This window comes from Astyanax mexicanus, chromosome 15 (assembly GCF_023375975.1).
Source record: "Astyanax mexicanus isolate ESR-SI-001 chromosome 15, AstMex3_surface, whole genome shotgun sequence".
NCBI classification, from domain to species: Eukaryota; Metazoa; Chordata; class Actinopteri; order Characiformes; family Acestrorhamphidae; genus Astyanax; species Astyanax mexicanus.
The window spans coordinates 27342247-27368019 of record NC_064422.1 but is presented as its reverse complement, the minus strand read 5'-3'; the positions used below and the strand labels follow the sequence as shown (position 1 = coordinate 27368019).

The 25773-nt window shown below is 38.3% G+C and overlaps 1 protein-coding gene and 1 long non-coding RNA gene across 13 annotated transcripts in view; one reads left to right on the top strand and one right to left on the bottom strand.

Annotated features, from left to right (window-relative positions):
- Positions 1 to 2789: 2789 nt before the first annotated feature.
- The window catches only part of myocd (myocardin), a 128544-nt gene continuing 105560 nt past the window's right edge, over positions 2790 to 25773 (bottom strand). For 3 of the 12 annotated variants that reach the window (XM_022668869.2, XM_007257204.4, XM_007257207.4), the window contains 12 exons: positions 24249 to 24304; positions 22754 to 22829; positions 22150 to 22314; positions 16182 to 16354; positions 13414 to 13506; positions 12300 to 12595; positions 11201 to 11360; positions 10067 to 11080; positions 9745 to 9891; positions 8460 to 8585; positions 7830 to 7887; positions 2790 to 6794 (listed from right to left, as the gene is read on the bottom strand). In XM_022668869.2, the coding sequence (XP_022524590.2) occupies positions 6217 to 6794; positions 7830 to 7887; positions 8460 to 8585; positions 9745 to 9891; positions 10067 to 11080; positions 11201 to 11360; positions 12300 to 12595; positions 13414 to 13506; positions 16182 to 16354; positions 22150 to 22314; positions 22754 to 22829; positions 24249 to 24304 (2942 nt within the window). In that variant the 3' untranslated portion in view covers positions 2790 to 6216. The remainder of the gene's footprint in view (positions 6795 to 7829; positions 7888 to 8459; positions 8586 to 9744; positions 9892 to 10066; positions 11081 to 11200; positions 11361 to 12299; positions 12596 to 13413; positions 13507 to 16181; positions 16355 to 22149; positions 22315 to 22753; positions 22830 to 24248; positions 24305 to 25773) is intronic. The other 9 variants (XM_022668870.2, XM_007257205.4, XM_022668871.2 and 6 more) reach the window with 8 other exon arrangements.
- On the top strand, positions 6609 to 9751 carry LOC111192344 (uncharacterized). The gene is made up of 3 exons (XR_002649839.2): positions 6609 to 6738; positions 7815 to 7895; positions 8248 to 9751. It is a non-coding gene; the product is annotated as an uncharacterized LOC111192344 (long non-coding RNA).

Genomic DNA, 25773 nt, shown 5'->3' with positions numbered 1-25773 from the left:
GATTCCACTCCGCAGCTTCCCTGGAATAACGCTGCCCTGAGAAACTCCACTGATCCGGATTCCAGTTCCACAGTTCCAGAGTTTTAGAGCTTTAGCTGTTTGTTTGATTAATATAATGGTCAGTTTGCAGGTATTTTAATGCATAAACGCTGAAGAGCAGCACAGTTAATTGTAATGAGAGTAAGGTCGGCGTGCTGAGAGCTGGGAGTGGAGCTGTATCTTTACATTTAATTAATCAGTCTTTTTTTTGAGCACCTGCTGATGATTCACATGGAACTGCACCAGGACGCCAAACCAGCCAACAAGACAAGCAAGCCAGCCAGCCTTCTGCAGTCAGTAAGTGTTTAAACTGTTTATATTTATTTGTTTGTTTGTTTGTTTGTAGATATTTTAGTGTGTAAATGCTAAAAGTCAGGCCATGTTTTAATCATACCGTTAACTTTCCAGCACCTGCGGGGGTTTCAGGTAAATTTATACTAATTTACAATATAATCCAAGTATAGACAGATTTTGCAGCTTTTTGAAGCAATTATAGTCGATGTACAATCTCATAAATAAATAGCTTGGAATGCACTTAGGCCATACCTGTCAAGTTTTGGATTTAAAAATAATGGACATTTTCCGCCGTCCGCTTAAAGCCGTCCCACCAGCCCAACGGAGGTTCAGCATCCCTTACATTTTAAGACCGGTTTACAAAAAATCTAAAATAACCACATGTGAACCACTAACAGAATTCAATTAGATTATCAGACTCTGATAGGTCTACCTTTGTTGACACTGAAATGTTGTGGACATTCCTACATATGTCATTCTTTTAATACAGCCAAATGAAAAAACATTTAGATATTAAAAAAAGTAAAGATTTCATGTCTTTTTAGGCAGGGATGCACTCTTTTACATGATATATTTTTTGGATTATTTAATGGATTTAAAATTGAACAAAGGGTGCACAAATTCTGCAAAATGACTTCTACTTCCCTCCTCTGCGCTCCACAAAACCAGCAACCTGATTGGCTGTTTCTTCTGAAAGGCTGGATTTTCTCCCCGAATCGGCACCACGATTGGATAAGAGACACAGAGCGGTCAGTGCCCTGTCTCCTCAACAATAAAGTTTTTTTTTTTTTTTTTTTTTTTAATATAATACGAGAAATGTACGGGAAAATACTAATACGGGAGGACGGCGGGAAAGAGGAGTAAAATACGGTAGTTTCCAGGCCAAAACGGGAGACTTGACAGGTATTACTTAGGCCCCGTCGACACCTATCCGGGTATTTTTATTGTATTTTTAGTCTCCGTTTTAAACATATCTTCGTCCACACCAGCAGCGTTTTTAAAAATTTCCCAGTCCTCACAGAAACGCAATGCCACTCTAAAACGCTGAAATTAACTCATTAAATTCTCATGTGTTTAATGTGTTATTACTATAGGAACTTGGAGTCATGGGATTGTAAAATCCCATTTTATAAATCATGATATATGATTTATTATTATTAGAAACATAATTAATCCTATAACATACTTAGAGTGTAGTAAAAACATAACAGGCTCAAATAGCCCACCTCTGTTCACACCCAGCATTTTATGTACAGTCCTTCTAATCGATGCTCCCAACAGTCTTGCTAGTGATGAGGCATAGCGTTACCCATGCAAAGAAATTGCTATTTTTACACTATTACAATTAAATCACAGTATGTCTAATGACAAACATGAAAAATAGGTAACTTGCAAAATTAATTCTGTGGACTTGTATGATTTCCACCTGTTTATCCACATATTTAATTTTGCAATCTGTTCCCCTATCCTACCTGTTCGTTTGTGCTGGTGTATGATTTAATTTCAAGATGGCGGCGTCTAGCTTGAGGTACTGTGTATAAAGAGTGTTTTAATAAACTATCTGTACACTTTGAAAGTTCTCAGTGCCTCGTTTTAAACGGCAGGTCCTTCTGAATTCTACCAATAAAGTGTGGAGCTACTTTGAGCTTGTTAATGGCGTAAAAATAGCGCTTTTGCGGGGGCAAAATTATGCCCTTATCTGTAGTATTGTAAGCCTGTTAGGAGCATCGGCTAAAAGCGCTGCATGTCTAAATAAGAACAAACGAGCCACTTTGGGCAACAATGTGAATATGAGCAATGCTTTATTTATTTATTTTTTATTTCAAAGACATTATTATCCCTGGAAACAGAGGAACAAACCCAGATATTAATGTAACTGATGTTTTAGTACAGATGTAATGAAGAAATTCTGATTACAACAGTGGGGGAAATTGTAATTACTTTTTTTTTGTTGTTGTTTTTAAAAACCTCCACTTTGTAACTTGGTTAATTTGGACTTGTTTGGACCCTAGGTGCGATTCATTGCGCAGAAGACACTGGGACTTGAACCAAAACAGCCACACCAAGACCCGTTGAGAGGAGGATGTCTCTGGTATCAAACAAACTCTGGAGCAGAGGTGAGAATGTGATTTTGACCCAACTATCAGATGTACTGTTACAGGCAAAATCTTTATTCAAAATGCAGTGTAGTCCAAGATAAGGCTTAATCTCTGTCTGAAATCTACAAAGATGGAGACTCATTAAACATTAAACAATAATATTTTCTTTGCTTAAAATTAGTGTTTGTACAGGTATAAAAAGAGGGCGAATATTTGCATTATTTTATTAATGTTTTAATTTATAAACCAAATAAGTTTAGATACCTAATAATAGTAATACCAAAAATTCCTGTAATGTGTGTTCTGAGAGTTAAAAAGCTGATGCACAACAAGAAACACAGCGTAGATGAAGAAAAGTCTCTTTCTGGAAATGAGTGTTTATTGAAGTCTTTTAATAGTAGTAGTACAGTGGTGGAGACATTATGAGACGGTTTACATTGTAAAGCTGTTCAGTGGCCAAGCAGTACAAAAGCTTTTTGTCATATCTAAATATTTCTTCCCCAGGAGAGAGAGAGAGAAAAAAAAAAGAGTAGAGAGAAACAACATTAACACATTTTCTTCAGCACGATAGAGAGATCATAGATACTCGATATCATGGCTATTGCATTTCTGATTCAGCTCTTTCTCAGTTACCTGGTTGGCTACGAGGCTTGTGGGCTTGTTCTGGTTGTGTGTGCATAGTGTACAACTCCATTTCCTGTTCCAGCATTAGAAAAAAAAAAAAAAAAAAACATCCGTAAAGAAGAAAAATGGGCACATAAAAAAACAAAGCTTTAGGATTGGAAGTAAAATAAAAATAAAAAAGCAAAACACCCTGAACTAAATTAGACAGATGTTTATATAAGGCTAGTGTTGTACCTTCATTGCATACATAAAATAAAAATAAAAAACTAGGATGGGAAATGTGACTATCATATTAATACATTTTATTGTCATGATGTTTTTAATCATATGAATATCGTTGCATGTTTCATTATCAAGAGTGTAATTAGTTATGTTTAATTGATTAAGTGCAGCAAAATTTAACTAGAACTCTCTATACAAAGTATGGAGGAGTATCTGACTTGTTTTCTAGAATCTGCTACTAATAAAGTAAATGTAGAAGTAAATGATGTCTATTATGATATAGTGTTTTTACCATATCACCCAGGCAGTTTTGCTGCACATCATACCAATTAAACAGAACTAGTTATGCTCTTTGTAATGAAACATGCAGTGATGGCAATGATGAAATTCACAAGATGCTTTAAAAGAAGTTGCTATAATAAGAATGTGATATATAATAAAAGTCATTGTCCAGCTCTACACCAGAGTGTATTTTGAATTAAAATGCAAAAAGGGCAAAAGTGGGAAAATTGAGGACAAAATGGAATGTCTTTTTGGTTTGTTTTCCCCAAAATAAGAGCTTTGTTTTTAAATCATTTTAAGCTTTAGAAACTAAAACAACATGTTCAAAAATAGAATTATCTATAGGCTTAAGTGTACCACAGGTAACAATATAAAATAAACCATTCAAAATATCTACTAACGTACAAAACTGAAAATTCATAACCAATCTGTTCACAGTTTCGACTGATATTGATCCGTCTCTGTCTAAAAGGAAAGACTGATGAGAGGCAATCTGACAATGTACAAAGAGGCTTCAATAGAGCACATAGAACATACTGTTTCATTTATAAAGAGAAAATGTCCACAGGTCCCAAACCTGCCTAATGTTTGATTTATCTTCACAGTAAAACAGCATACAGTATATTTATTACACTTCATTCTGCACAAGTGTCACTAAGAATAGGTGTTCTCCATTTCCAAACATTTACCTTCATAGGTAGTGGTGATCACCTGCGTCATTTCACTTTTACAATTTATTGCATAGGGATCATTTAATTCAGTACTTATTTTAAATTGTGGAGAACAATAAACCGATTGTTTCAGTACAAACTAATCTTCTTGTTCTAGAAAAATATATATAAAAATATGCTGTTGCTGCCCAAAGAAAAAAAAAACATTTATTTTTGGTTTACATAGCAAGTGTTGAAGTGGATAGTTGCAGTCAGTTCTTTAGCTCCTAGTGCTGCAAAATGGTTGTAAGACATAAAAAAGGTAGTTCTAAAGACACACTGGTAAGATTTTCACTTCTGTATAAAAATCTACTCAGATTAGGACATTATTATTAGTCTCTTGATCTATGAGTTCTGAATTCAGTTCCTAAAAAAGGAATGTCTCATAAATATCTTCTGTATAAATATATCTATGGAAATGTCCAAATAAATACATCTGAGAAGTGAAGTCTTCAACGATACCAAATGGGTCACTTGTCATATTAAAATCACTAAAACTAAAAACAGCCATAATGAAATCCTAGGGGAAAACAGTAAACAAATGTAAACTTCTCATAGTTTTTATCAACAAAACAAAAAGAAATATGGCTAGAAAACTTCATATGTAGTTGTTCATTAATGAAATAAAATTCAGACATTGTCCTGGTTCCTACAGGTTGTTTAGACCCCGTTTACACCTGGTCACTTAATGTGTCATAAGTTTTAGGATTATGTCTGGATAAGGCCAAACCGCATAAATACTGTAAGTATGAAAACACCCAATACACATTCAACCCTCTTTACAGCTCTTTAAGACATATTCCACTACTGAAACTCCTCCCCATGCAGTACATCATTGCTGAGTTGGTTAGTCTGAACATAACTGGTTGTTGTGTAATGATCGGATTTGTCTAATGCAATACAGTCAAATTTCATTCTGACTAACTGGATACACATTTGTCTACTAAGTGTAAATATGCATGTTGATAAAATCATATCAGAATACAACCAGGAACTAATCACATGAAATGACCTGGTGTAAACGGGTTCCTAGTGACAGTAAAATGGCAGGTATAGTTTAGTTTGTATGTGTTGTCACTGTTACCCAAAAACCTTGCATCTCCATTACGTCATTTTTGAAATTGTTAACCCAGCAGTTCATGGACCAATACTTTTTATAAAAGTGAATTGGAACAAAATCTATTTACAGGGACTTCCTTCAATTAAAAGTCAAGAAAGCATTTTCTTTCTCTTGTAAAGATACAAGGTTTTCTTTGCATGACAGTGACGATGTGGATGTTACACTAAGGCAGGCTTTCACATTCTAATTAACAAACGCTAATAGTCGTAAATAAATTAAAAGGATTAACTGGGGACCTACAAAAAATATTCAATTACATGCTTTCCAAGAAAAAAAAAATGCAAAGCAAAATGTGACAAAGTACTATACTACTCAAGGTGCAGTGTGAGCATTAATGTATATTTACAGTAGCACATTAGAATGTGTGATTACTTGAGTTTAGTGAACACTTCAGGAGTGTTTCTCCACACTATGAATGTGATGAAGAATTGAACTTTGTACCTGTACTGTTTAATATTTACAAATGAGTTGCTAATACTATAGAATTTATTATAGACCTTATCTTTGAATGCAGTTTGGTTTGTAGCTAATTTTTCTTTTCCTGTTTCCAGTAAATTATAAAACATTCTTTCCCAGAACACATTACACCAAAGACTTTTCAAGTTTTGATGGACCAATACTATCTACTAACAATACAGTCACTGTTAAACTGTAGGTCTCTGTTGATGCATATATTTCTCATAAGGCAACTTTGGGTAAAACTTGCTGACTCCTTGACATTTGAATGGGTCAGCCCATAGCTTCTTGCTGTTCATTGGCTGTGCGCTCGTTTGGCGTTAGTGTGGTTTAGTGATTATTATTATTTTTTATCTAGCTGGGGTCAGCTTCACCAGTGATCAAGGTGCAGATCCATGGCAGAGTTCAAGTTGATGTCCGTGACATCCAGGAATTCCGTGTTGAAAATGCTGGGCCCGGGAGGAGGCATACTGCTATTGAACGCTGTGGCTGAGCTGGGTGGGGTCAAGTCAAGCCACTCCATGGTCTCCCATGGCGACTCTGTGAATGTCATCCCGAGCCCTTGGCCGTCGACAGGCACCGGCGATACTTTGGTGGCCATGGGGGACAAAGGCGTGTCCATCATGTCGCGGTTGTTTAGCAACTTGTCACTGTGGTGGTGATGCACCGGGAAGCCCTCGCTCACCTCCTCCAGTTGGCCCTCCTCTGTGCCCATCTTCAGCTGGATGATGTCAGTCAGCCGGCTCATGGGGTTGCTCAATAGCACCTCCAGATGGTAGTCTCCATGACCTGCAGCGTGGTCATATGGCATCTGGGAGGGCGACATGTGGCTGTAGTGTCTGTGGAACTTGGGGATGGGCGTCTGGCCGGCGCTGCTGGGTGAAACTGTAAGGTGAGGCACAACTTTGGTTACAGGGGACCGCTCTTCTTTGGCGTTAGCTGGCATTTCTTTGGAAAAAAGGGGAGGGGAGTAGGGATATTACAGTGCAGAAAGTGATTAATAAGAGGGAAAGGATAGGCTGGATTTTTAACTTGATCTGTAAGTGCTGCGTCTCTAGCATACAGTTTTATACCACTATAACATAAAGGAGAAATCAGAGTGAAATGGATTCTGGGTGTAGTAAAACTTGATAACAAGTACAAACCTTTGTTGACTAGTCCATCTCAGTTTCCCTTAGCATTTAGTGCTTTTAACTGATGCTTTCAACAGGTGTACAATGCTAGGAATGGGGTATAGCGTTGCCCGTACAAAGAAATTAACAAACTCAAAGTAGCTCCACAACTCATTGGTAGAATGCTGAGAGACCTGGCATGTAAAAGGAGGCACTGAGAACTGATTTGGCAATGCTGCTGGTAAATGGAGGTGTGCTATTCAACAAAAGTTTGTACTTGTTATGTTTCACTACACACAAAGTCTGTTTTACATCTTTAAATTTGCCAAAATTTGACTTATGTTTTTTTATACAGTAAAGTTCTTTATAGTGATAATCCACAGTATAGTACAGGTGCAGCAGAAAAGGAAGTGGGTACACAAAGATGTAGATGGGACAGACTAGCCAGGATTACTTATTATTCTCAGGTAATAAAATTCCAGGTAGGATGCAACTGACACATATGCTACAAACTACAGTGTTTTCTGGTTATTAGAATTATCATTCATTTGAAGGGATGCACTAATATTGGAATTGTAAACCAACACCGATACACAGCTAATTTACCATATATAGAAATTGGAACCAAATTGATTACTGTTACAGAAAAATCCAGTCACTGGTTTAATGAACTTTTAACAATGAGTTCAGTGACCTTCAAATCTACTGGATCTGAATCCAAAAGAAAACTAGTGTGAATAATTAGGAGAATTGCAGCATGAATGTGCTTCTCAGAAATCTGGGGAATTGTGAAATTAGTTCCATCAATATTGTGCTTCCTAATTGATTCTTAATTGTGAATGCTGTTTAATTTCAGACGTCATACACTCACCTCCACTTTCAATAAGGACGTCAAGAAGTTCGTCCATCTGCTGGCTTCTGGCCATCTGCTACAAAGGTAAACACACAGTAAACAAGTTATGAATAAGTATTAAGAATGTGTTACTTTAAATCTGTGCTGCAAGTCATTATAGATCTGCGAAATGTCACTGTTCCAGCTGGAAACAAGGATTATGCTCGGCCGCTAGAACTGTCAGATGCAGCATGTCTAGTTTTATCTTCTGTGGGCAGAGATAAGCAATTTCCTTCTCACCTCACACTTCAGCACAACCACTTCAAAGAGGAATTCCACCCAAAAATCTTGTTTTCTTTTTCTGCCTACTGATTATTTATTTAATCTTAACATTTATTAAATTAAGTAAAATATTTTTTGGGTGTAATTACACTTAAATTTTGCATTAAATCTGCAGGAGATAACACACGTATCACTTCTGCAAGCCATCAAACTTCCAAAGCTGGCCTTGGGGGGCAGATCATGCAATGTGTGAAAGCAAGGAGGCGTGCATGACGAGTGAAGGCAGCAGAGAAGAGGAATAGTGTGGTTGTCAGCAAATAAGCCAGAAGCTGGTGCAGTGGAGGAAGGCACAGGCTGCTATCAGCTGTGATTGGGGGACTTGTTTACCTGCTTCACTGCATCTTCATAGCATGGGGGCTGTTTAATGGCAGATGCAGAGTCTGAGCTACAGAAGGCAGTGGTGGAGGCAGCACACTTTTGGTCAACATGTCTGGGAGAGTGTAATATTGCCATCTAAATGAGGAAATAGGGTGAAATGTTACACCTCAGACAAGGAAGGAGGGACCGGAGAAAAGCTGAGGAGGTCTCTAAGGTCACAAAGTGTCAAGTTCATGTGAAGCAGGCACTGTGGCCCAGTCCCATTTCACCCACCCAATTTGTAGCACCTCTCCATATTAACAGGTACAGGTAGGGAGCCTTTATTCTTGTTGGGATAGAGGGGCACATTCCGGATGCGGATGGAGATGTTATGAGAAATGACTAGCAACATGACAATAGCTATTATGATACATACTGTACTGTCTTAGTTTATTGTAATTTCAATGGATAAAATTATGGATAGTAAAATAAAAAAAAAAACAAATCGGTAGAAGTATATACATTTTCCATTCAAACCTAAATGATGCAGCAGTTTGTCACATTCTGTCACTTGAGGCTGCTGCTTGATTTAATGTGGAATAAGATGGTTTGAACAAGAAGCTTAATTTCCCATTCCATCTTAGAATGTAACTGCCACACCATTTAAGGGGGAGTGGGAAATTAAGCTTCTTGTTTGAATATTCTAATTTCACCTTAAATTAAGTCTTGGTGACAGAAATGTAACTGGTGCACAGTTTGTCACTGAAAGCTTGATTTAAGGTGAAATTATATGATTTGAACAAAAGTCTTATTTCCTGTTCCACCTTAAATTGTGCAGCAGTTACACTCTGCATGTTTTGCCATATAAAAGAGGAAAAGGAACAGCAGTTTTACTTTTCTGCCTATTTGGTCTGGAATTATCTATAAACAGTAGTTCACGTATTACTGTATGAAATGTGTCTTTTCATACCTCAAATTCTTCTATATGTTTTGGCATGTGAGAACCACATGACCATAATCATGCCCATTCAGAGACTTGTGACTTCTTTTCATGTTTATACAGTTGAGTGAATGCAGTGAAGACATGTGATCAGATAGTTATGGGGATAATTAAGTATTAAGAATGATCTGATGGTGTGAAATTAAAGAACCAGGGTAAACGTGAGAATTAGTTTGCTGACAGATAGGAAGCATCACAAGAGTGAAATGTGGGAAATGGTCAGCTTTGTGTGTGATGGGTTCTCCAGCTAGATTTTGTGCATGAATAAGGTTAAGAAGGTGGGATAATCTGGATTAGTCGCATCTCCTCACAAACCTTGTGCTGCATGTTTGTGCTCTTGGCCTTAGAAGACCCTCTGGGGTTCAGGTTGTTCTCAGCATTGCTTGGATACACTGGCTGCATGCTTCTTTGATCAGGTGCGTAGGAACAGCTCACAGACTGAGCAACATTCTTCTGCTGGAGCTGAGAGAGAGAGAGAGAGAGGGGTAGAGAACATTCATCAGATCAGTCTGTTAATGTCTGTTCATTTTAAAGACATTATAAAATATAAACAGTAGTTTAAGTGTGTAGTTCGGGAAAAAGTCAGTAATATTCTTTATATAATTCTGATTTTCTTTGTTTTGTGCTGTGTAGGTACCTGCATGGGATGTGGCCTGGCCCCACTGTGAGGCAGAGGGTGTGAGCAGGTGTCTCTGCTCAGAGGAGGTGTGAGGAGGTACTGATGGCTGGGTGAAGGGGGCAGGCTGCTGGGCTGTGGGCTGCTGGAATTCTTGGTGACTGGTGAGTCTTGAGGCGAGCACTGTGGGCTCAGGTAGGCCGTCAGACCGGAGGGGCTCCTAGAGGAAGGCACGTCCAAATTCCGGAGCCCACCACTCATTCCACAGTGACCCACGCCCTCCATGCAGCTGTTGGGGGACCCAGTCTTAAGTGACTTTGAAGACATTGGACAGCTGGAGGTCACATGTTCCTGTTTGATGGACACGCCTCCAAAGAAGTGCTGCTGCTGCATCAGGCCTGGGGACTGGAGGTGCAGCTGGTGCTGTGGCGGAAGCCGGGGCCCACCCTGAGGATCCTGCAGTCCATGGCTGTGTTTTCTCTTGTGCAGCTGCATCCTCAGCTCCTCCACCTGCCTCTGCTCCTGGTGCAGTTTCCACGTCAACTCCTCGATCACCTTCTGCTTCTCCACCAGCATCTTGTCCTTCTCAGCCTCGAGGCCTGGTGGAGCGTCTCCATGCAGGCATCCTCCAGAGAGGCCAGCAGCCAGATTCTGGCTCTCGTCGGCACTCAGCTGAGCTGGAGATGGCTGAAGACCAAACTGAGGAGAGGACATGGTGACGTCACTGAAGCTGTCGGGCAAGGAGCCGCTGACAGACAGCTCTGAGGAGGCAGGAGAGATGGGCGGGGTGGAGCTGGTGCTACAGAAAGGGTAGTAGCCACCCACATGAGACATGGCACTAGAAGAGCTGGGAGACTGGTAGGAAGAGAGAGAACCTGTTGGCGTTACCGGGAAAGTTACGGTAGTGATGTCTCCAGAGCTGGAGGGGGAGCTGGAGCTAGGGTCTTTATAGGGCCTCAGTCTTTCTATGAGGGCCGTCTTGGTGCCAGACACCGGGAGACCACGTATCCGCAGTTGCTGCCTGAGCTCAGACACCTACAGGCATAAAACAGAGAAAAATCAAGAGTGGAACTGGAACACAGTTCAAATAAATAACTCAGCATAAATATATTTACAATAAGTCATATTAAACCTTCACATGAGTGCATTACGTACTTTGAGGTCATCCAGGTTGGCCGGTAGAGGCCCTGGTCTGACTGGAGTGACGCTGGACTGGCTGCAGTAAGTGTTCTTCACAGGAGATGAGGAGCTGCTGCTGGCGGTGCTTGTGCCACCACTGGAACTGCATGGTGTGTGCTGCTGTTCATTTGTTTGCCTTAGTGAGACATATTAATGCAGTCAGTTTAGACATAACAGCAGACAATACAGCACACATATACAGTACTTAAAGCAGCTACTTTTCTTTCATTCTAAAACAGTGCCTGGTAGGTTTTCCAAGATTTTTCTAGTAACTCTTTGCTAGTAACCTGAGCAGGTATGGTGCTGCTAATGATTCTGCTACAAGAGCTACTGCGAACACCTGATCTAGAACATCAGATCAAGAACTGGTATACACTGTATTTACTTTCTCAGTCCAGCATTGCTAAACTAAAGAAACACAGAATTAGCCAACTTTTTACAACAACTTTGTGTTATATCTATGCCCACATTAAAGTAAAAGTGTAATATGTAATGCACTTATAAAGTATGTTATTGTTTGGCCTTTAATTGACTGATTACTTGAAACTCATGGTCCACTCATCCAATACATCTAATACTTGGTGTTGCCTTACAAAGCAGCTAAACACATATTCCTTGTTGCATTCCTTTTGTTGATTTACACAACAAAAGCTGTTTCATATTTATTATCCTTCTAATATTAATGTTTATGCTCTTCTACACCCCACCTTCACACGCTTGTTACCCACACGCCCTAACATGCATTTTTCAGTGCTAAGTGCTGAGAGTCTGTGAGACCCGCTGATATTGAGGCCTGTGTCAGTTCTATCAGGACAAGATTACATCAGTCTCTCGAGTCTATTTTAGTCCACTATCCAAGCAGAACACAACACTGACCCTCCCACATACCAGGATGACCACTATACGAGTACAAATCAGTGTTTATCCACTTCCGCATAATGGAACATTAAACCCTAGTCCTCAGTCCTGATTCTCAGTGTGGTACAGCAGAAAATAGTGAAATAGTGCACAAAGATGGATGTAACAAGTAAGTGTTTTTACAATAGTGAGGCTGTAGTTGCTGGGTAAGACTCACTTGTTTGGTGGATGCTGGTGCAGAGGCTGGTAGCTGAAGCTCTGATTCTGTGGGCATGGGGGCTGGTGCTGGTGCTGGTGGTGGGTCTGCTGCTGGTGTTTCTGCTGGCTGAGGATCTGCAGCTGGAGGAAAAGCTGCTGCTGCTGCAGGAGCCGAGCGTAGGCCGAGTCCATTGGAGGAGGAGACTTCTCCGCCTTCTGGTCTGGCGGGATGTACTGGTGGTACTTCAGCTTTTTCACTTTGGGCTTGATGTCTTTAGGCTTCTTGTGACGGTTCTTGTCTGATGTTTTGGACTGCTTTGTGAACAGAGATGGCAAAGTTAGAAACACAGCCACAGGCTGACATATTACATTTTCTTTCTCAATTTCTCACAAAACCCTTGTATCTTATGGCAACTCCAACTTCTGGAGAGGGAAACCTATGAATGTAAAAATGTTATTTCAAGTTACATTTGACATTTTGAAACAATATAAAGAACAACTATCGAGTTAAAATAGTGTCAAAATATAGAAACAAATGCTAATACATGTTTTGTCTGCAACAGATTAAAGTTTAATGCCCCAGCAGAGACTCCTAACATGTCATTTGCCTACCCCTGTAACATGATTTAAATCCCAAGTCACACTTACATTTAAACCTACATTTATCATCATAATGTAAATGTCATTTTTCAGATTTTTGCAGTTTTTAAAATAAAACAAAGTATATCATTTTACTCAAATACTTAAACGTACTGTATATGTCATTAAAAATGGTACATTTCATTAAAGCTAAAGTGGGACAAATTATACATTAATTTCTGAAATTCTGTTCTTCATGCAAATTGCAATGTTGTTATAGTCTGTAATTATAAGCTTTGTAAAAATTAGCATTATTTGGTGGCTGCAAATATTAAACTTTTTGGACCCAATGCGTATATATTAAAAAATCTGTAATCTGTAAATTGTAATTTACAACAACTGATTCCGTGGTATCTTCAAAAACTTAAGCTGTACCAACTGAAAAGTACTGTGAATGTGGTGTTTTGAATGTACAGATTTAACAGCTGTATGTACACATATGTATTGAAGACATATTTTTAGTATAATTAGCAACTGGATTCTGTGTCTCCTACCTTGATTATAGCAGGGACTGGTATGGGTGGAGCTGCCTGGTTGTGAGCACTTTCATCTGGGTTTTGAATTGGAGTTTCTCTGGTCTGTGGACCCTTAATGATAAAGTTGAAAATCTTAGCAAAGAAAGTTACAAATACACAAGTAACATTTACTTGTAATAACAAAAAGGACGCAGAGCTGAAAGACATCAAATAATGCAAAGAAAACAAGTTTGTATTCATAAAGTTTTAAGAGTTCAGAAATCAATATTTGGTGGAATAACCCTGGTTTTTAATTACAGTTTCATGCATCTTGGCATGCTCTCCTCTACCAGTCTTACACACTGCTTTTGTATAACTTTTTGCCACTCCTGGTCCAAAAAATTAAACAGTTCACCTTGGTTTGATGGCTTTTGATCATACATCTTCCTCTTGATTATAGAGGTTTTCAATTTGGTAAAATCAAAGAAACAAAATTTTTTAAATGGTCTCTTATTTTTTTTTTCCAGAGCTATATAACTCCTCTGATGCACGTGAGGCTGGTAACATTTGAAGGGTTGGTGCCAGACCTCCTGTCAGAGGGGACAGTTGTTTTTAATGCCAGGAGTCTGAGAATAGGCACCACACAGTACTGCAGGCCGTACTGGAAAAAATACAAAGGACATCATATCCTTCGCACTGAGGGAATCGGGCCCTGAGCCAAAGACCTGCCATATACTTGTAACGGTCGCTCAGGAGCTTAAGCAGGATACTGCAGTTCAGGCTATGAGCAGAGGGGGCACACTTCCCTAAGATGTTAAAATTCTCTCCAGTTTGAGGAACAAGCTGAATTTGTTCAAGCTTGGCTGAGATATTAAATATGTTAGACCTGGAAAAAAGTAATACATCAGCACGTACCTTCTCCATGTATCTATGAATTGGCTGTAATATAACTCAATAACTCATTAAAAATGAATGCTGGTTTCTCTGACACAATATGTTACAGAGTCTGGTGGACAAATTTTGTTATAGATGGATTATATGACGCATTATGAAAGGTTCCTGGGTTGTTTTTTTTAGTTAGCATCCATTCCATTCTGTGTACAGCATCATTAGGGTAAACAAAATGATTTAAATGACTGCCAAGTAGTGATTAATTGAATCTAGAGCAGTTTTCTGATTGTAAACTTCACACCAACACTGTAAGGTAAATACTATATACAAATCTTAATAGTCCAGGCTTGGCAGCTTAGTACACAAAAGTACCTGTTTGTAGCCCCAACAAACATCACTGCATCACTATCTACCATTTTTGATTCAGGCATTGATTCAGTCCCAATATTGATTCAGGCATTAGTAGCCCGTTCCCTTCCATTTTGGCAAAGAATTGTAGAGAACAGTGTGAGATAATAGTGTCCATAGTAACCACACTCAAAAAGAAAATTAGTTTTCAATTGGGATGCAGCATAATATTTGTAGTTTTATTCTGCTCTCACAAATAAAGGTCAAATCACCAGACAGCTCTGGAAAAAAGAGACCACTTACAAATGATGAGTTTCTTTGATTTTACCTAATTGAAATCCTCTGGAATAAAATCAAGAGGAAGATGGATGATCACAAGCCATCAAACTAAGCCGAACTGCTTGAATTTTTGCACCAGGAGTGGCATAAAGTTATCCAAAAGCAGTGTGTAAGACTGGTGTAGAAGAACATGCATGAAAACTGATTAAAACCAGGGTTATTCCACCAAATATTGATTTCTGAACTCTTAAAACTTTATGAATATGATATTGCTTTCTTTGCATTATTTGAGGTCTGAAAGCTCTGCATCTTTTTTGTTATTTCAGCCATTTCTCATTTTCTGCAAATAAATGCTCTAAATGACTATATTTGTACTTGCAATTTGGTAGAAATGTTGTCCATAGTTCATAGAATAAAACCTTCAAACAAAAACCTATAAATAGCAAAATCTGAGAAACTGATTTACTGATTCTGATAGTCATTTTTTTCAGAGCTGTATGTGTGTATATTTCTGTATTTACTCTCAACACTTCTGATCCAGTTAAAAACCTAATTAGCAACTTGAGTGGAAATCACTGAAATATGCAGGGTGAGTGGTTTTCCAGAACCAGGGATGGAAACCACTGGCTACAACTCAACTATGACTGATTTTGCTTGTGACATTTTACAAAAATTTGAATCATAATATTTGTTCTGGCACCACACAAATGATCCAGTAAAACAGACAGACTACATACTTTAATAATCCATGATGGAAACTGCTTGGCTCCATAACACACATTACTATACGGCAACTCTAAGTGAGCGTGTTTACATGCACTTCATAATCTGATTACTGTAGAACATCAGAGTTTATTAATAAACCATGTAAATGTGTTTATTTAGAAAATGGAAAAACTCTACAGTTTACAAAAATCAGCCAAAAATCTGATTTTTGCTTTGCAACCAACCTATAAACTTATGAAATAAGATGATCTAGAATATGAATATTATTATAATCCTTCTGTTTCAGTCTAACTCTGAAAATGTTTTGTTCCACGTTGCAGGTGCTGTGCTGAGCACTGCTTGCTTATTTTCAGTTCTACTGTCTGTTTTTACGCATGCTGGGACTGAGAAATACGATTACTGAGCAAAAGTCCAGCATTTTTATCTGATTTTTAATTTCGATTTTGGTGTTAACAGGACTACCGCAGTGATCTGAATATGAGTGGATGTTCAGTGTGTAGTTCTGTTACTGTAGACACAGTGTTCTGTACAGTGATAGTAATACTTTATAGTAGGTTGTTCACCTGCACTGGGCTGGTCAGTGAGGGGGAGGGGACGCTGCTCTTGGGTTCTGCTAAGGGTCCGGCTGAGCTCTGGGACTCGTCACTGAGGGGCTGCTCCGGAGACAAACTCTCACTGCTGCTGTCCTCCTCAAACGCGTACGAGTCCTCCTGCTTGGGGAACTTCCCATGATTCACTGGGGAGATAAGAGAGAAGGACAAAACTGTAGCAGAAATAGTGGGACTGTGGATTGAGTCAAAGCCACAACACAGCAGAATAAAACACAGCAGAGAGAGAGAGGGGGGGGGGTTATGGGGGCTGTAAGAGCCTCAGACTGCAGTTGGAAGTAATGTAAAACAAAGCTGATTAACATCTTCACTCAGAGGAAAGTGGAGGAGAATTGCATGAGCTCTAAAGTGTGTCTGTGTAAATATTTAAATAAGCATCTCTCTGCATTCATGCATGCCTGCTGTGTGTGTGTGTGTGTGTATGGGGATTTAAAGGGGAACGTGACTGCACTGTTCCGGGCTTGCAGGGCTTTACTGTCTGTGTTTGCAATGAACAGCTACATACATTGATAAAGTCCATATGTTTATTGCAAAGAAACCAAAAAAGAAAATTCTATAATTCACTGTAATATTCATATCTGGAACAGCAAAGACCAAGCCTTCAGATTATAACACACAGTATGGATTGGTGGCAATATGATTTTGCTTGCGTTTATGCCCCTTAAAATCTAAAGATTAAAACTATTAAAACTATTGAAATGTTAATAACTTAAGTGTATTATTTTTCTAAATAATTAATAAGAAGATGCTTTGGTTTTAAAGGACAGTAATATGCCCGGATGCTGGTTCTAGGTATGTAGGAGTATGTGTTTTTTTCCTGAACTGTCATGGTATGGAAATTGTGGTTCAGAGCATGCAGCTGTACCACAATTATATATATATATATTAATTCAGTTCATATATATATATATATATATTCATATATATATATATATATATATATATATATATATATATATATATATATATATATATATATATATATATGTTTTTTTTTTAATACACCACTGCAACAAAATTAAAATGTAATTTTATTATATATTAAAATGTTATATTTTATTAATTTAAGAATTTTATCAGATTTGTAACAGATGTCAATGATTGATTCAGAATGTCATGATGCTGATATTGCAATCCACATACCAAGTTACCATCATGCCATACTAACCCTAGTTCATGTTGATTGGTTTCTAACAATGACGACTGCAAATGACCCTTGAGTGTGTTTATTATTTATTTACTTTGTACTTTTATATAAGATGTTTCAGTTTCGTTGACAATTATCATCCATACCCTTTTTTGTCTTCATCTACTGAAGGAGCTGCATATAAAAATAAAACTCCTGACAGGGGTGGTGTGTTCACTTTGTACATTTTACAGTAAACCCTGACTTCATCACAGTGTTCTGGCGTCATCGGTCATCTCACAGCAGCATATTAATGATGCCCTAATACCAAAAACTAATGCATCCATGGTTTGACAGATCTTTTACTGGTTACATTTATTATTTTTATTTATTTATTATTATTATTTTTTTTTTAGAAAAACGTTGATTACTGAAAAAAGTAGCTCCTCTTATTACAGAAAAATCCTTGGTATCCCTGCGGTTTTGATCACGGCCACTGGTGAACAGTGCTGTTTATCACTTTCACCCAGACTGAGCGAGCACTTGGCCCTGTGGTGCGGTTATGTAGTGGCTGTTATGCAGTGGGGGGCGGGGGAGACTGACAGCACCACTTCATCCTACAGGAGCCATGATAATACTGTCCTATCAGAAGAGGGGTTACGAGAGGGACAGTGTGTAGTGTGTAGTGTGTGTGTGTGTGCGCACTTTGGTAGGGTGAATTGTGTGTGTGTGTGTGTGTGTGTGAGACTCAGTATCTAAGCATGTGACTGCCAAGAGCGTGGGCCCTGGTTTCAATCATGACAGACACGCTCCCCCGTCAGTGTGCCGGGCACGGCACATGCTGTGTCTCCTGAGCCCAGCTGCTGTCCAGCACCAGCAGTGAACAATGTTCAGAGTGTTTTTTTTCTCCACCTGTTGATGTTGGACTGGCCTGCACACTGTAACCAGGCCCTGGAGACACCTGACCCCCACCTGTTTACTTTTGTCATCTTAGATCAACCCATACCAACAGATTCCACAACGTTTACAAGCCTCTGGGGAGAAAATCGAGATTAAAAACGAGACCAGTGTATCAAACCGTATCTGTTAGACTGGTACTAGAGCCAGGCAAGGCGTATTGTAATAGATCGGTATTGACTATATTAAGCCTGATACTATTAATATCATTTATAAAGGCTTTGTTTACTTGGCTGTGCTCTGCTCTGTTTATGGAGTAAGACATGTTTTTAATATTAAACAAGCAAACTGTTTTAATCGGACACTAAGGGGAGCTAGCAGATGAAGCCATGTGCACATCTACGTTAACTTTAAGTGCTTTTTCATGCTGGACCACTGTGATAAATCAGTGAATTCTAAGCAATTTTGCTTTTTCTATCACTACATAAAACACATACACATTAGAAAAACTATGTTTATTGAGCACTAATGCATTCAGGACGCTGTTAGCTTAAGAAAAAGCTTATTATTGTTCTTTTAAATCAGAGAGAGAGTTTTGATGTTTAAAGCACACTACTAATGATGTGACAGCGACAGCGGTATTTAGTAACAAAGAAAATTTTTGCAGATGTTGCATCATGTTCGTTAAATAAGATAATATATCATGTACGCTTCCACTTTTTTTAATACAGTGTCACGTGTGTACTAGGAATACCCCACAGAAGGCATTACCACCCACAATGGACATCACAGTGTCTGGTAATGATTGTGACCGGCAGTGTCTAGTTAGAATTGTCCATGCAAACAGACCAAATCCATTCAGAAATCACATCCACATTCAAATGCATCACTGTTTAGCGTTAATGGGAAACGGCAAAAGTCACAGGACATGATACTAGTTTCTAACCCATGACATTTGTATAAATGTATATGAATATTAATATTCAGCTCTGGAAAAAATTAAGAGACCACTTCAGCTTCTGAATCACTCCAGTTTCTCTGATTTTATAGCTATTTATAGGTATATGTTTGAGTAAAATAAACATTGTTGTTTTATTCTTTAAACTATAGACATTTCTCCCAAATTCCAAATAAAAATATTGTCATTTAGAGCATTTATTTGCAGAAAATGAGAAATGTCTGAAAAAAAAGATGCAGAGCTTTCAGACATCAAATAAGAAAACAAGTTCATATTCATAACGTTTTAAGAGTTCAGAAATCAATATTTGGTGGAATAACCCTGTTTTTTTAAACACAGTTTTTTGAATAAGATTATGTCACTCCTGGTGCAAAGATTTAAGCAGTTCAGCTTGGTTTGATGGCTTGTAATCGTCCATCTTCCTCTTGATTATATTCCAGAGGTTTTCAATTTGGTAAAATCAAAGAAACTCATCATTTGTAAGTGGTCTCTTATTTCTTTCTCTTTTAACAGAGCCTTGTGACGTATTGGTACATATTTTGATGCAATTTAAACACAAAATCGCTTCTATTTAGAGTTCGGAACGTAGATTAAATTTTGTTTATTATTATTTTGAAATATAGATTAAATCTCATAACTGTCTATCATTGATTAATCTGATTGATTTGTTTAATTAAAACGGCTAATATAGCATATAGAGCATATGTTTAATAGAAGGATTTCTATTGGTCTGTTCATCATAAAATACTGATAATTAAAATAACAGCCACTAAATAATTCACATCATGTCAAAAAGTGAAAAATGTTATGAGGTGCAGAGTGGGAGACAGTATTTTTGCTCAATTTCTTTTTGTGGTCTGGGTTGGGGTCATGATTTGTTATTTGGGAAATGAAGGAGAACTGTGCTGTAAGTTATACAGTGTTGTACTACCTTTAATGTGCTTGTATATTATACTTCACACGAATACAAATATCAGATTTCTAGGTAGCCTATAAACAGCAGGTACTCAAAATGAAATGACTCGGTTTAGGTCAGGGGGGGCCAAAAAAACGACTGGAAACATCTGTAATAAAAACAGATACTCAAAAAACTCCACAAAACACGCTTTCACCGAGCACATGTATACAGATGCGAAGGCTTTTCAGATTACAGAAGGTTTGCGATTGGCCTTCAAAGAAAGTTGTAAAATCTCTGAGCCCTTTGCTTATTTAAAAGCCCACAGGTCTAATAATCAAACCCAGAGAGCGGGTCATGGGAGCGTCAGGGGATGGGGGTCTCCCAGGGCTGCAGACAGCTGTGGAGCGGATCGGTCCCCCTCAGACACCTTTGTAGGTGGCTCAGCGGAGCCACATAAATCACGAGGAGTCAAAACAGAGCAGCGAGGGCCGACGTTCATTTGATCTCTGGAGAAAAGGGTGGGTCCAAATACAGCTGCTGTTTGTCTCAATAAAACACGCTCCTTTTTCCAGCGGAGGTAATGTAAACTCATGTCCTCGGCCGTACGCTCGGCTTATGCAATACATTTACAGACGACTCCGGGGGAAAACACAGTGTTTACTTTCCGACGAGTCCAAACACACTGGCTGTAGTGGGGATCTAAAGGGACAACACAGTTGCGGTTCCACTGCACTGTAAACACGCTGCAAGTTAATGCCCGTGAGCAAGGGCCTCGCAAATCAATCTGTTTGTTGAGGAGAAGGTTGGGAGGATTGTCAGTAATCTCGCTAAACACTGCTAGCTCACGAGTGCCTGAAGGATCGAGTCGTCTACGCATCTGAAAATATTTCTTCCACGTTTACCTTTCTGATAGCGATAGTTTGGACTCTATTAAACATACACAGTTTCCCCCTTATTCCAAACATCACTGATGATCCAACACATGGAACAACCAGCAAGTAATGCAATCCACCAATCAGCACGGTGCAGCTGCATGCCTATCATCGCACACGTTCCTCAAACTGCACTGTAATGCAAGACATGTAAACAACATGTATGTAATGGTGGTCTATGGTCATGTAGACCAGTGGTTCTCAGTCCTGCTCCTAATGCATCACTACCCTGCATATTTTACTGTTCTTCATGCTGTAACCATCTCATCAGTTCACACACATCCAGAAGCAGGCAGAGGAACTCCAGGACCAGGACTGAGAACCACTGACAGATAAGTATGGTTTGATATAGTATGAATGGAATTCTTTTATACTGTATACAGACTTATGTAAAGGTCTGGGCACAAGTAGACCGAATAAAAATTAATTTTTCTACAGAGATACATTTCAGAACACAATTTCCAGTGTGCAAAAGTAATGGCACATGTAAATACATTATTTTCTGTGTTTATGTAAAATGCCAAAAAAAAAAAAAAAAAGAAAAAACAGAATTGTGCTGTAAAATGTGAAGAAAGGTTGAATGTTGTTTTGTAAAGGAAGGTGCCCACATTTTGCATAAGACTATATTTAGGCTAAATAAAATACACAGAATTATACTGCGTAGCTAAAATTATAAAACATTTCTAACTAATCTACATTTTGTGGGGGCATAAAATTCTGAACGCATGATCTTACAATGATATGCAGACCCTTCAAAATCTGTGAATGTAATTCTGTTAAAATTAATATGAATCTCGTTTGATGAGGAGTGCCCAAACCTTTGCATAGGGCTGAATATGTTATGGCTCTTTCTGTTTTTGCGAGAAAACGAATATAAAAAAATATCTGCTGATATTACTCATAACTTGAACTTGCAGCCCCTAAAATCAGTATTGATATTAGTCACTAAATCTTCATATTGTTTTTTTTTGTTTTTTATGTACTGGAAAAATCGCATACAGTTCCTTTTCCGCAAAATAATGCGTTAAGTGCCGTGGCATTGAATTGCAGGCCCTGATTGCGGGTAATATCCCTTAAAATTGCACAGAACCAGTCCAGCTCATCATTACTACCTTTCAGAGCAGCCTCTTTAACAGTGGAATCGACAGGAATGATGTTCTTCTCGACCAGCTCCAGAGGGCCTGGTCTCAGGGCGATTTTCTCGTTAAGGTCATCAGCGAGTCTGGCGCGCTTCAGTTTGGTCTGCGGGTCTTGAGCAGAGCCGTCGCTGGCCGAGTCTGCACAGTAAACACAGCGATAATAAGCACCATTAATCCAGCGGCACGGCCTTCCACTCGCACGCATGCATGATGCAGCAACCGAGTCATCTCTAGCGTAAACAGTTATTGTGTGAGCGTCCAAGCCGGGACACGCCCCGAGCGCTCATCACTCAGCGCCGATCATACGGGGCATACGCTGAAGTGTCAAAATGCGTCTTGTGTAAACTGCCTTGCTGTACAGCCTGCTGCCAAAAACAACATGCGCTTTGTTTTCATTACGGCAGCTCCGCAGTCGGCGGCCGAGGGAACCTTAGCCTCTGATGTTGGCGGGAAGGTTTACTATAAGATCTGCAGCAGAGTGTAGGCATCGCAGCAGGTATGATGTCATTTGTACGAAGTTTGTTCTAAGTGTGTCTTTTGACCTTTTCTGATGTTTGGGAAGCACTCGATTTCGTACCTTGTAGAATACGCATGTTGACCAGCTCCGACTTCTCAGGTCTACTTCTGATTTTATGCTTTAAATAATCTCCAGTCTGAAAAACAGCAATCAGTAACAAACAGTCAGTTCATCAGACCTGCAGATCAACACGCAATCAATAAGAACATAGAACACAGTCAGTGCTTAAAACTTCAAAATCACATTTATGACTGATAATCAAAAAAGCGTGGAGGCAAATCTGATTCTGAATTTGATTATTTATCACTTGTAATGTATTGCAGATACATCTGTGCTTTCAACCAATACCTCACTTGTTTTTGTAAGGAATAAAAAAAATGATTTTATTAAGATTAGAATTTGATATCACTGCTCTCCAATAAAAAAAATTCATGCACGCCATATTTGGCCATTGTACACTGTAAATAATTCCAGATAATGATAAACGAAAATGCTGTAGAATTACTCACAATAAACTCTTATTTTACACTGACTTTTATTCAAAGCTAAGAGATACATTTTGGAGACACATGTATTTCATAGGGCAGTAACTCTATGTAGTTTAAACCTAGAAATAAATTTATTTTTGTTATGAGTGAAAGCTGAAATAAATGGAAAAAAGACAAACTTGCAGATTAAAACATCTCTACTGAACTGACTATTAAAGTATACTACATAGTAAAATATAGACTATGTAGAATATATTGAATACATACAGTTTGTGAGCCCTTTGAATTTGTTTATATCTCCTAATAAATGTGACCTAAAATTTGATTATTTTAAATATATGTTGTAGATTTCCTTTCTTTTTAGTCTAACATGTTTAAAAAAAAAATATAGCCCTAACGCTGCTAGGAAAAAACTTCACCACTAAAAACGGCAACTCTAAAGGAGCAGGATCATCTATCTTATGATTTGCACCAATACGAGAACTGTGGAACAGGTGGAATTGGTACTGTATAATGTTTCAAAACAAATTTTTACATTTGATTTACTCTTTCTGTATTCTGTGAAATTAGTAAAACAATTGTTAACTTTTATTAATTGTTTTGTAACTTAAGGAATAATGTTTCTCTAAAAATGAAACGAACATGTCTGAGTTTATATTTTGTATCAGTCTTTTGGTCTTATATTTTGGAGTTTTTTTTGTAATGACATACATTTTCTTTTTTTTTTTATAGTAACACACTTTTCTTTTTCTGTAAATTTAGTATATTTCATTTAAATTCTGCTGTAATTAAATGACTGACTACATGGTGTATTTTAATAAAATATGAAATTACCAATAAATGTCAAATGCAAAATATTAAATGAACCGCAAAATGAACCAAAACTCTCTAAATATTTAATTTATTTTGGATTAAATTGGTTAATCTTTGTTTTAGTGATTAAACACAGTTACTCTCCACTTCTCCAGCTTTTGTGTTCGTGTTCGTGTTCGTGGCACGTGCCACATGCTAGTGTTTGTGTTTGCGTTTGCCAGCTTCAGAAAGATAACGCTGCACATGACTCTGACCTTGGATCGTTCGAGACTTTTCCTCTGCTCGTGGAATGCAGCTGGACTCTTCAGGGCTGGAAAAATAAATGAAAAGAAGCTAAATAAATGGGATGCATTCCTATCAGCATGGCTGTCTGTGAACTCATTGTCAATAAATCCTACATAAATAATCTTTGGCAGCACCTGCGCTGGCCCTCGCGCTCTCTCCTGGGGTCGGCTGCACTGCGCTGTGTTAAAGCCTGATTGAGCTGTTTGTCTGATTGTTACAATGAGCGGAGGTGTAGCATTGCACCGCTCACACAGTGATGTTGATAAAGTCTTCACTGGGAAATCTGGGGTTTAACTCTTTAAACCCTGAAGATTAGCCCAAACATCGGTTCTTCACCCTCATAACTGTGGAACTCTCAGGAATAACATAGACCCCAAAACAGAACCCTGTGGGACTCCACAATCTGTGCTACAATAAATGGTTACCAAATAATTAATAGTGCTTTCTGAATCATTAATAATGAAAAAAATATAAAACTAGGGTACTGAAGTTTATAAAAAAAGGGTACATTTACCAGTAAAGATCAATAGGCAGCTCTGATCATCTGTTTGTGTAAAGAATGTAAGATTTGAAGCTCATGCTGAAATTCATTTTTGTTGTGTTATGCAGTCTTTGTTTAAAGGCGTAAATCATAAAAGTTGTTTATTCTTACACTTGCGCTCATTTGTCTGGCTGAAAGCTTCAGGCAAATAAACAGCTTTCGACAGCCTACTGATATTTTTCTTCATTTTTTTCCAGAAGAGGAAGAATTTTTAGCTGAAAACACAGCCAATAAGGAGACGTGAGAGAAACGTGTGCTATAGGCAGAGTCTGGGAGTGTGTTTCCCACACATGATGCCTAATGGATGTTCTCTTCAACACCTGAGCTGATAAGTGTAACACACAGGCAGCCTATTCCTGGAGTCTTGCCTGATTAAGTAGCACTAATGATGCTGATTAGATTACAGCATGTTCAATTTCTGAGACGACGTCCAGACCACTGGCCTTCCTCTTTGGCTTGCTGGGAAATCATGTAGTATCATGTATTTTTATTAACTGTTACACATACATATACTGTACTTATACAGTGTTATGGAAAGGTTTTGGAATATTTTGTCAAATTAGACAGGTTTTTTTTTTTCAATTAAAAAATGCGAAAAAGAACAGCATTAACATTAATACCTTACTTAATATTAAACTGAAATATTCAATTCACTGTCTATTTTATCAGCTACAGAACTGAGCACATTGAAGCACTTTGTAGTTCTATAATAACTGAACTGCATCTATTTCTCTGCATACTTTATTATCCTCCGTTCACACTGTCTGTTCTTCAATGATCAGGACCCCACAGGACCACCACAAAGCAGGTATTATTTGTGTGGTGGGTCATTCTCAGCACTGCAGTGACACTGACATGGTGGTGGTGTGTTAGTAGTGTGTGTTGTGCTTAAATAAGTGGATCAGACTTAGCGGTAATCTGAAGTAAAACATTAGTTTTATAAACCCCAAAAT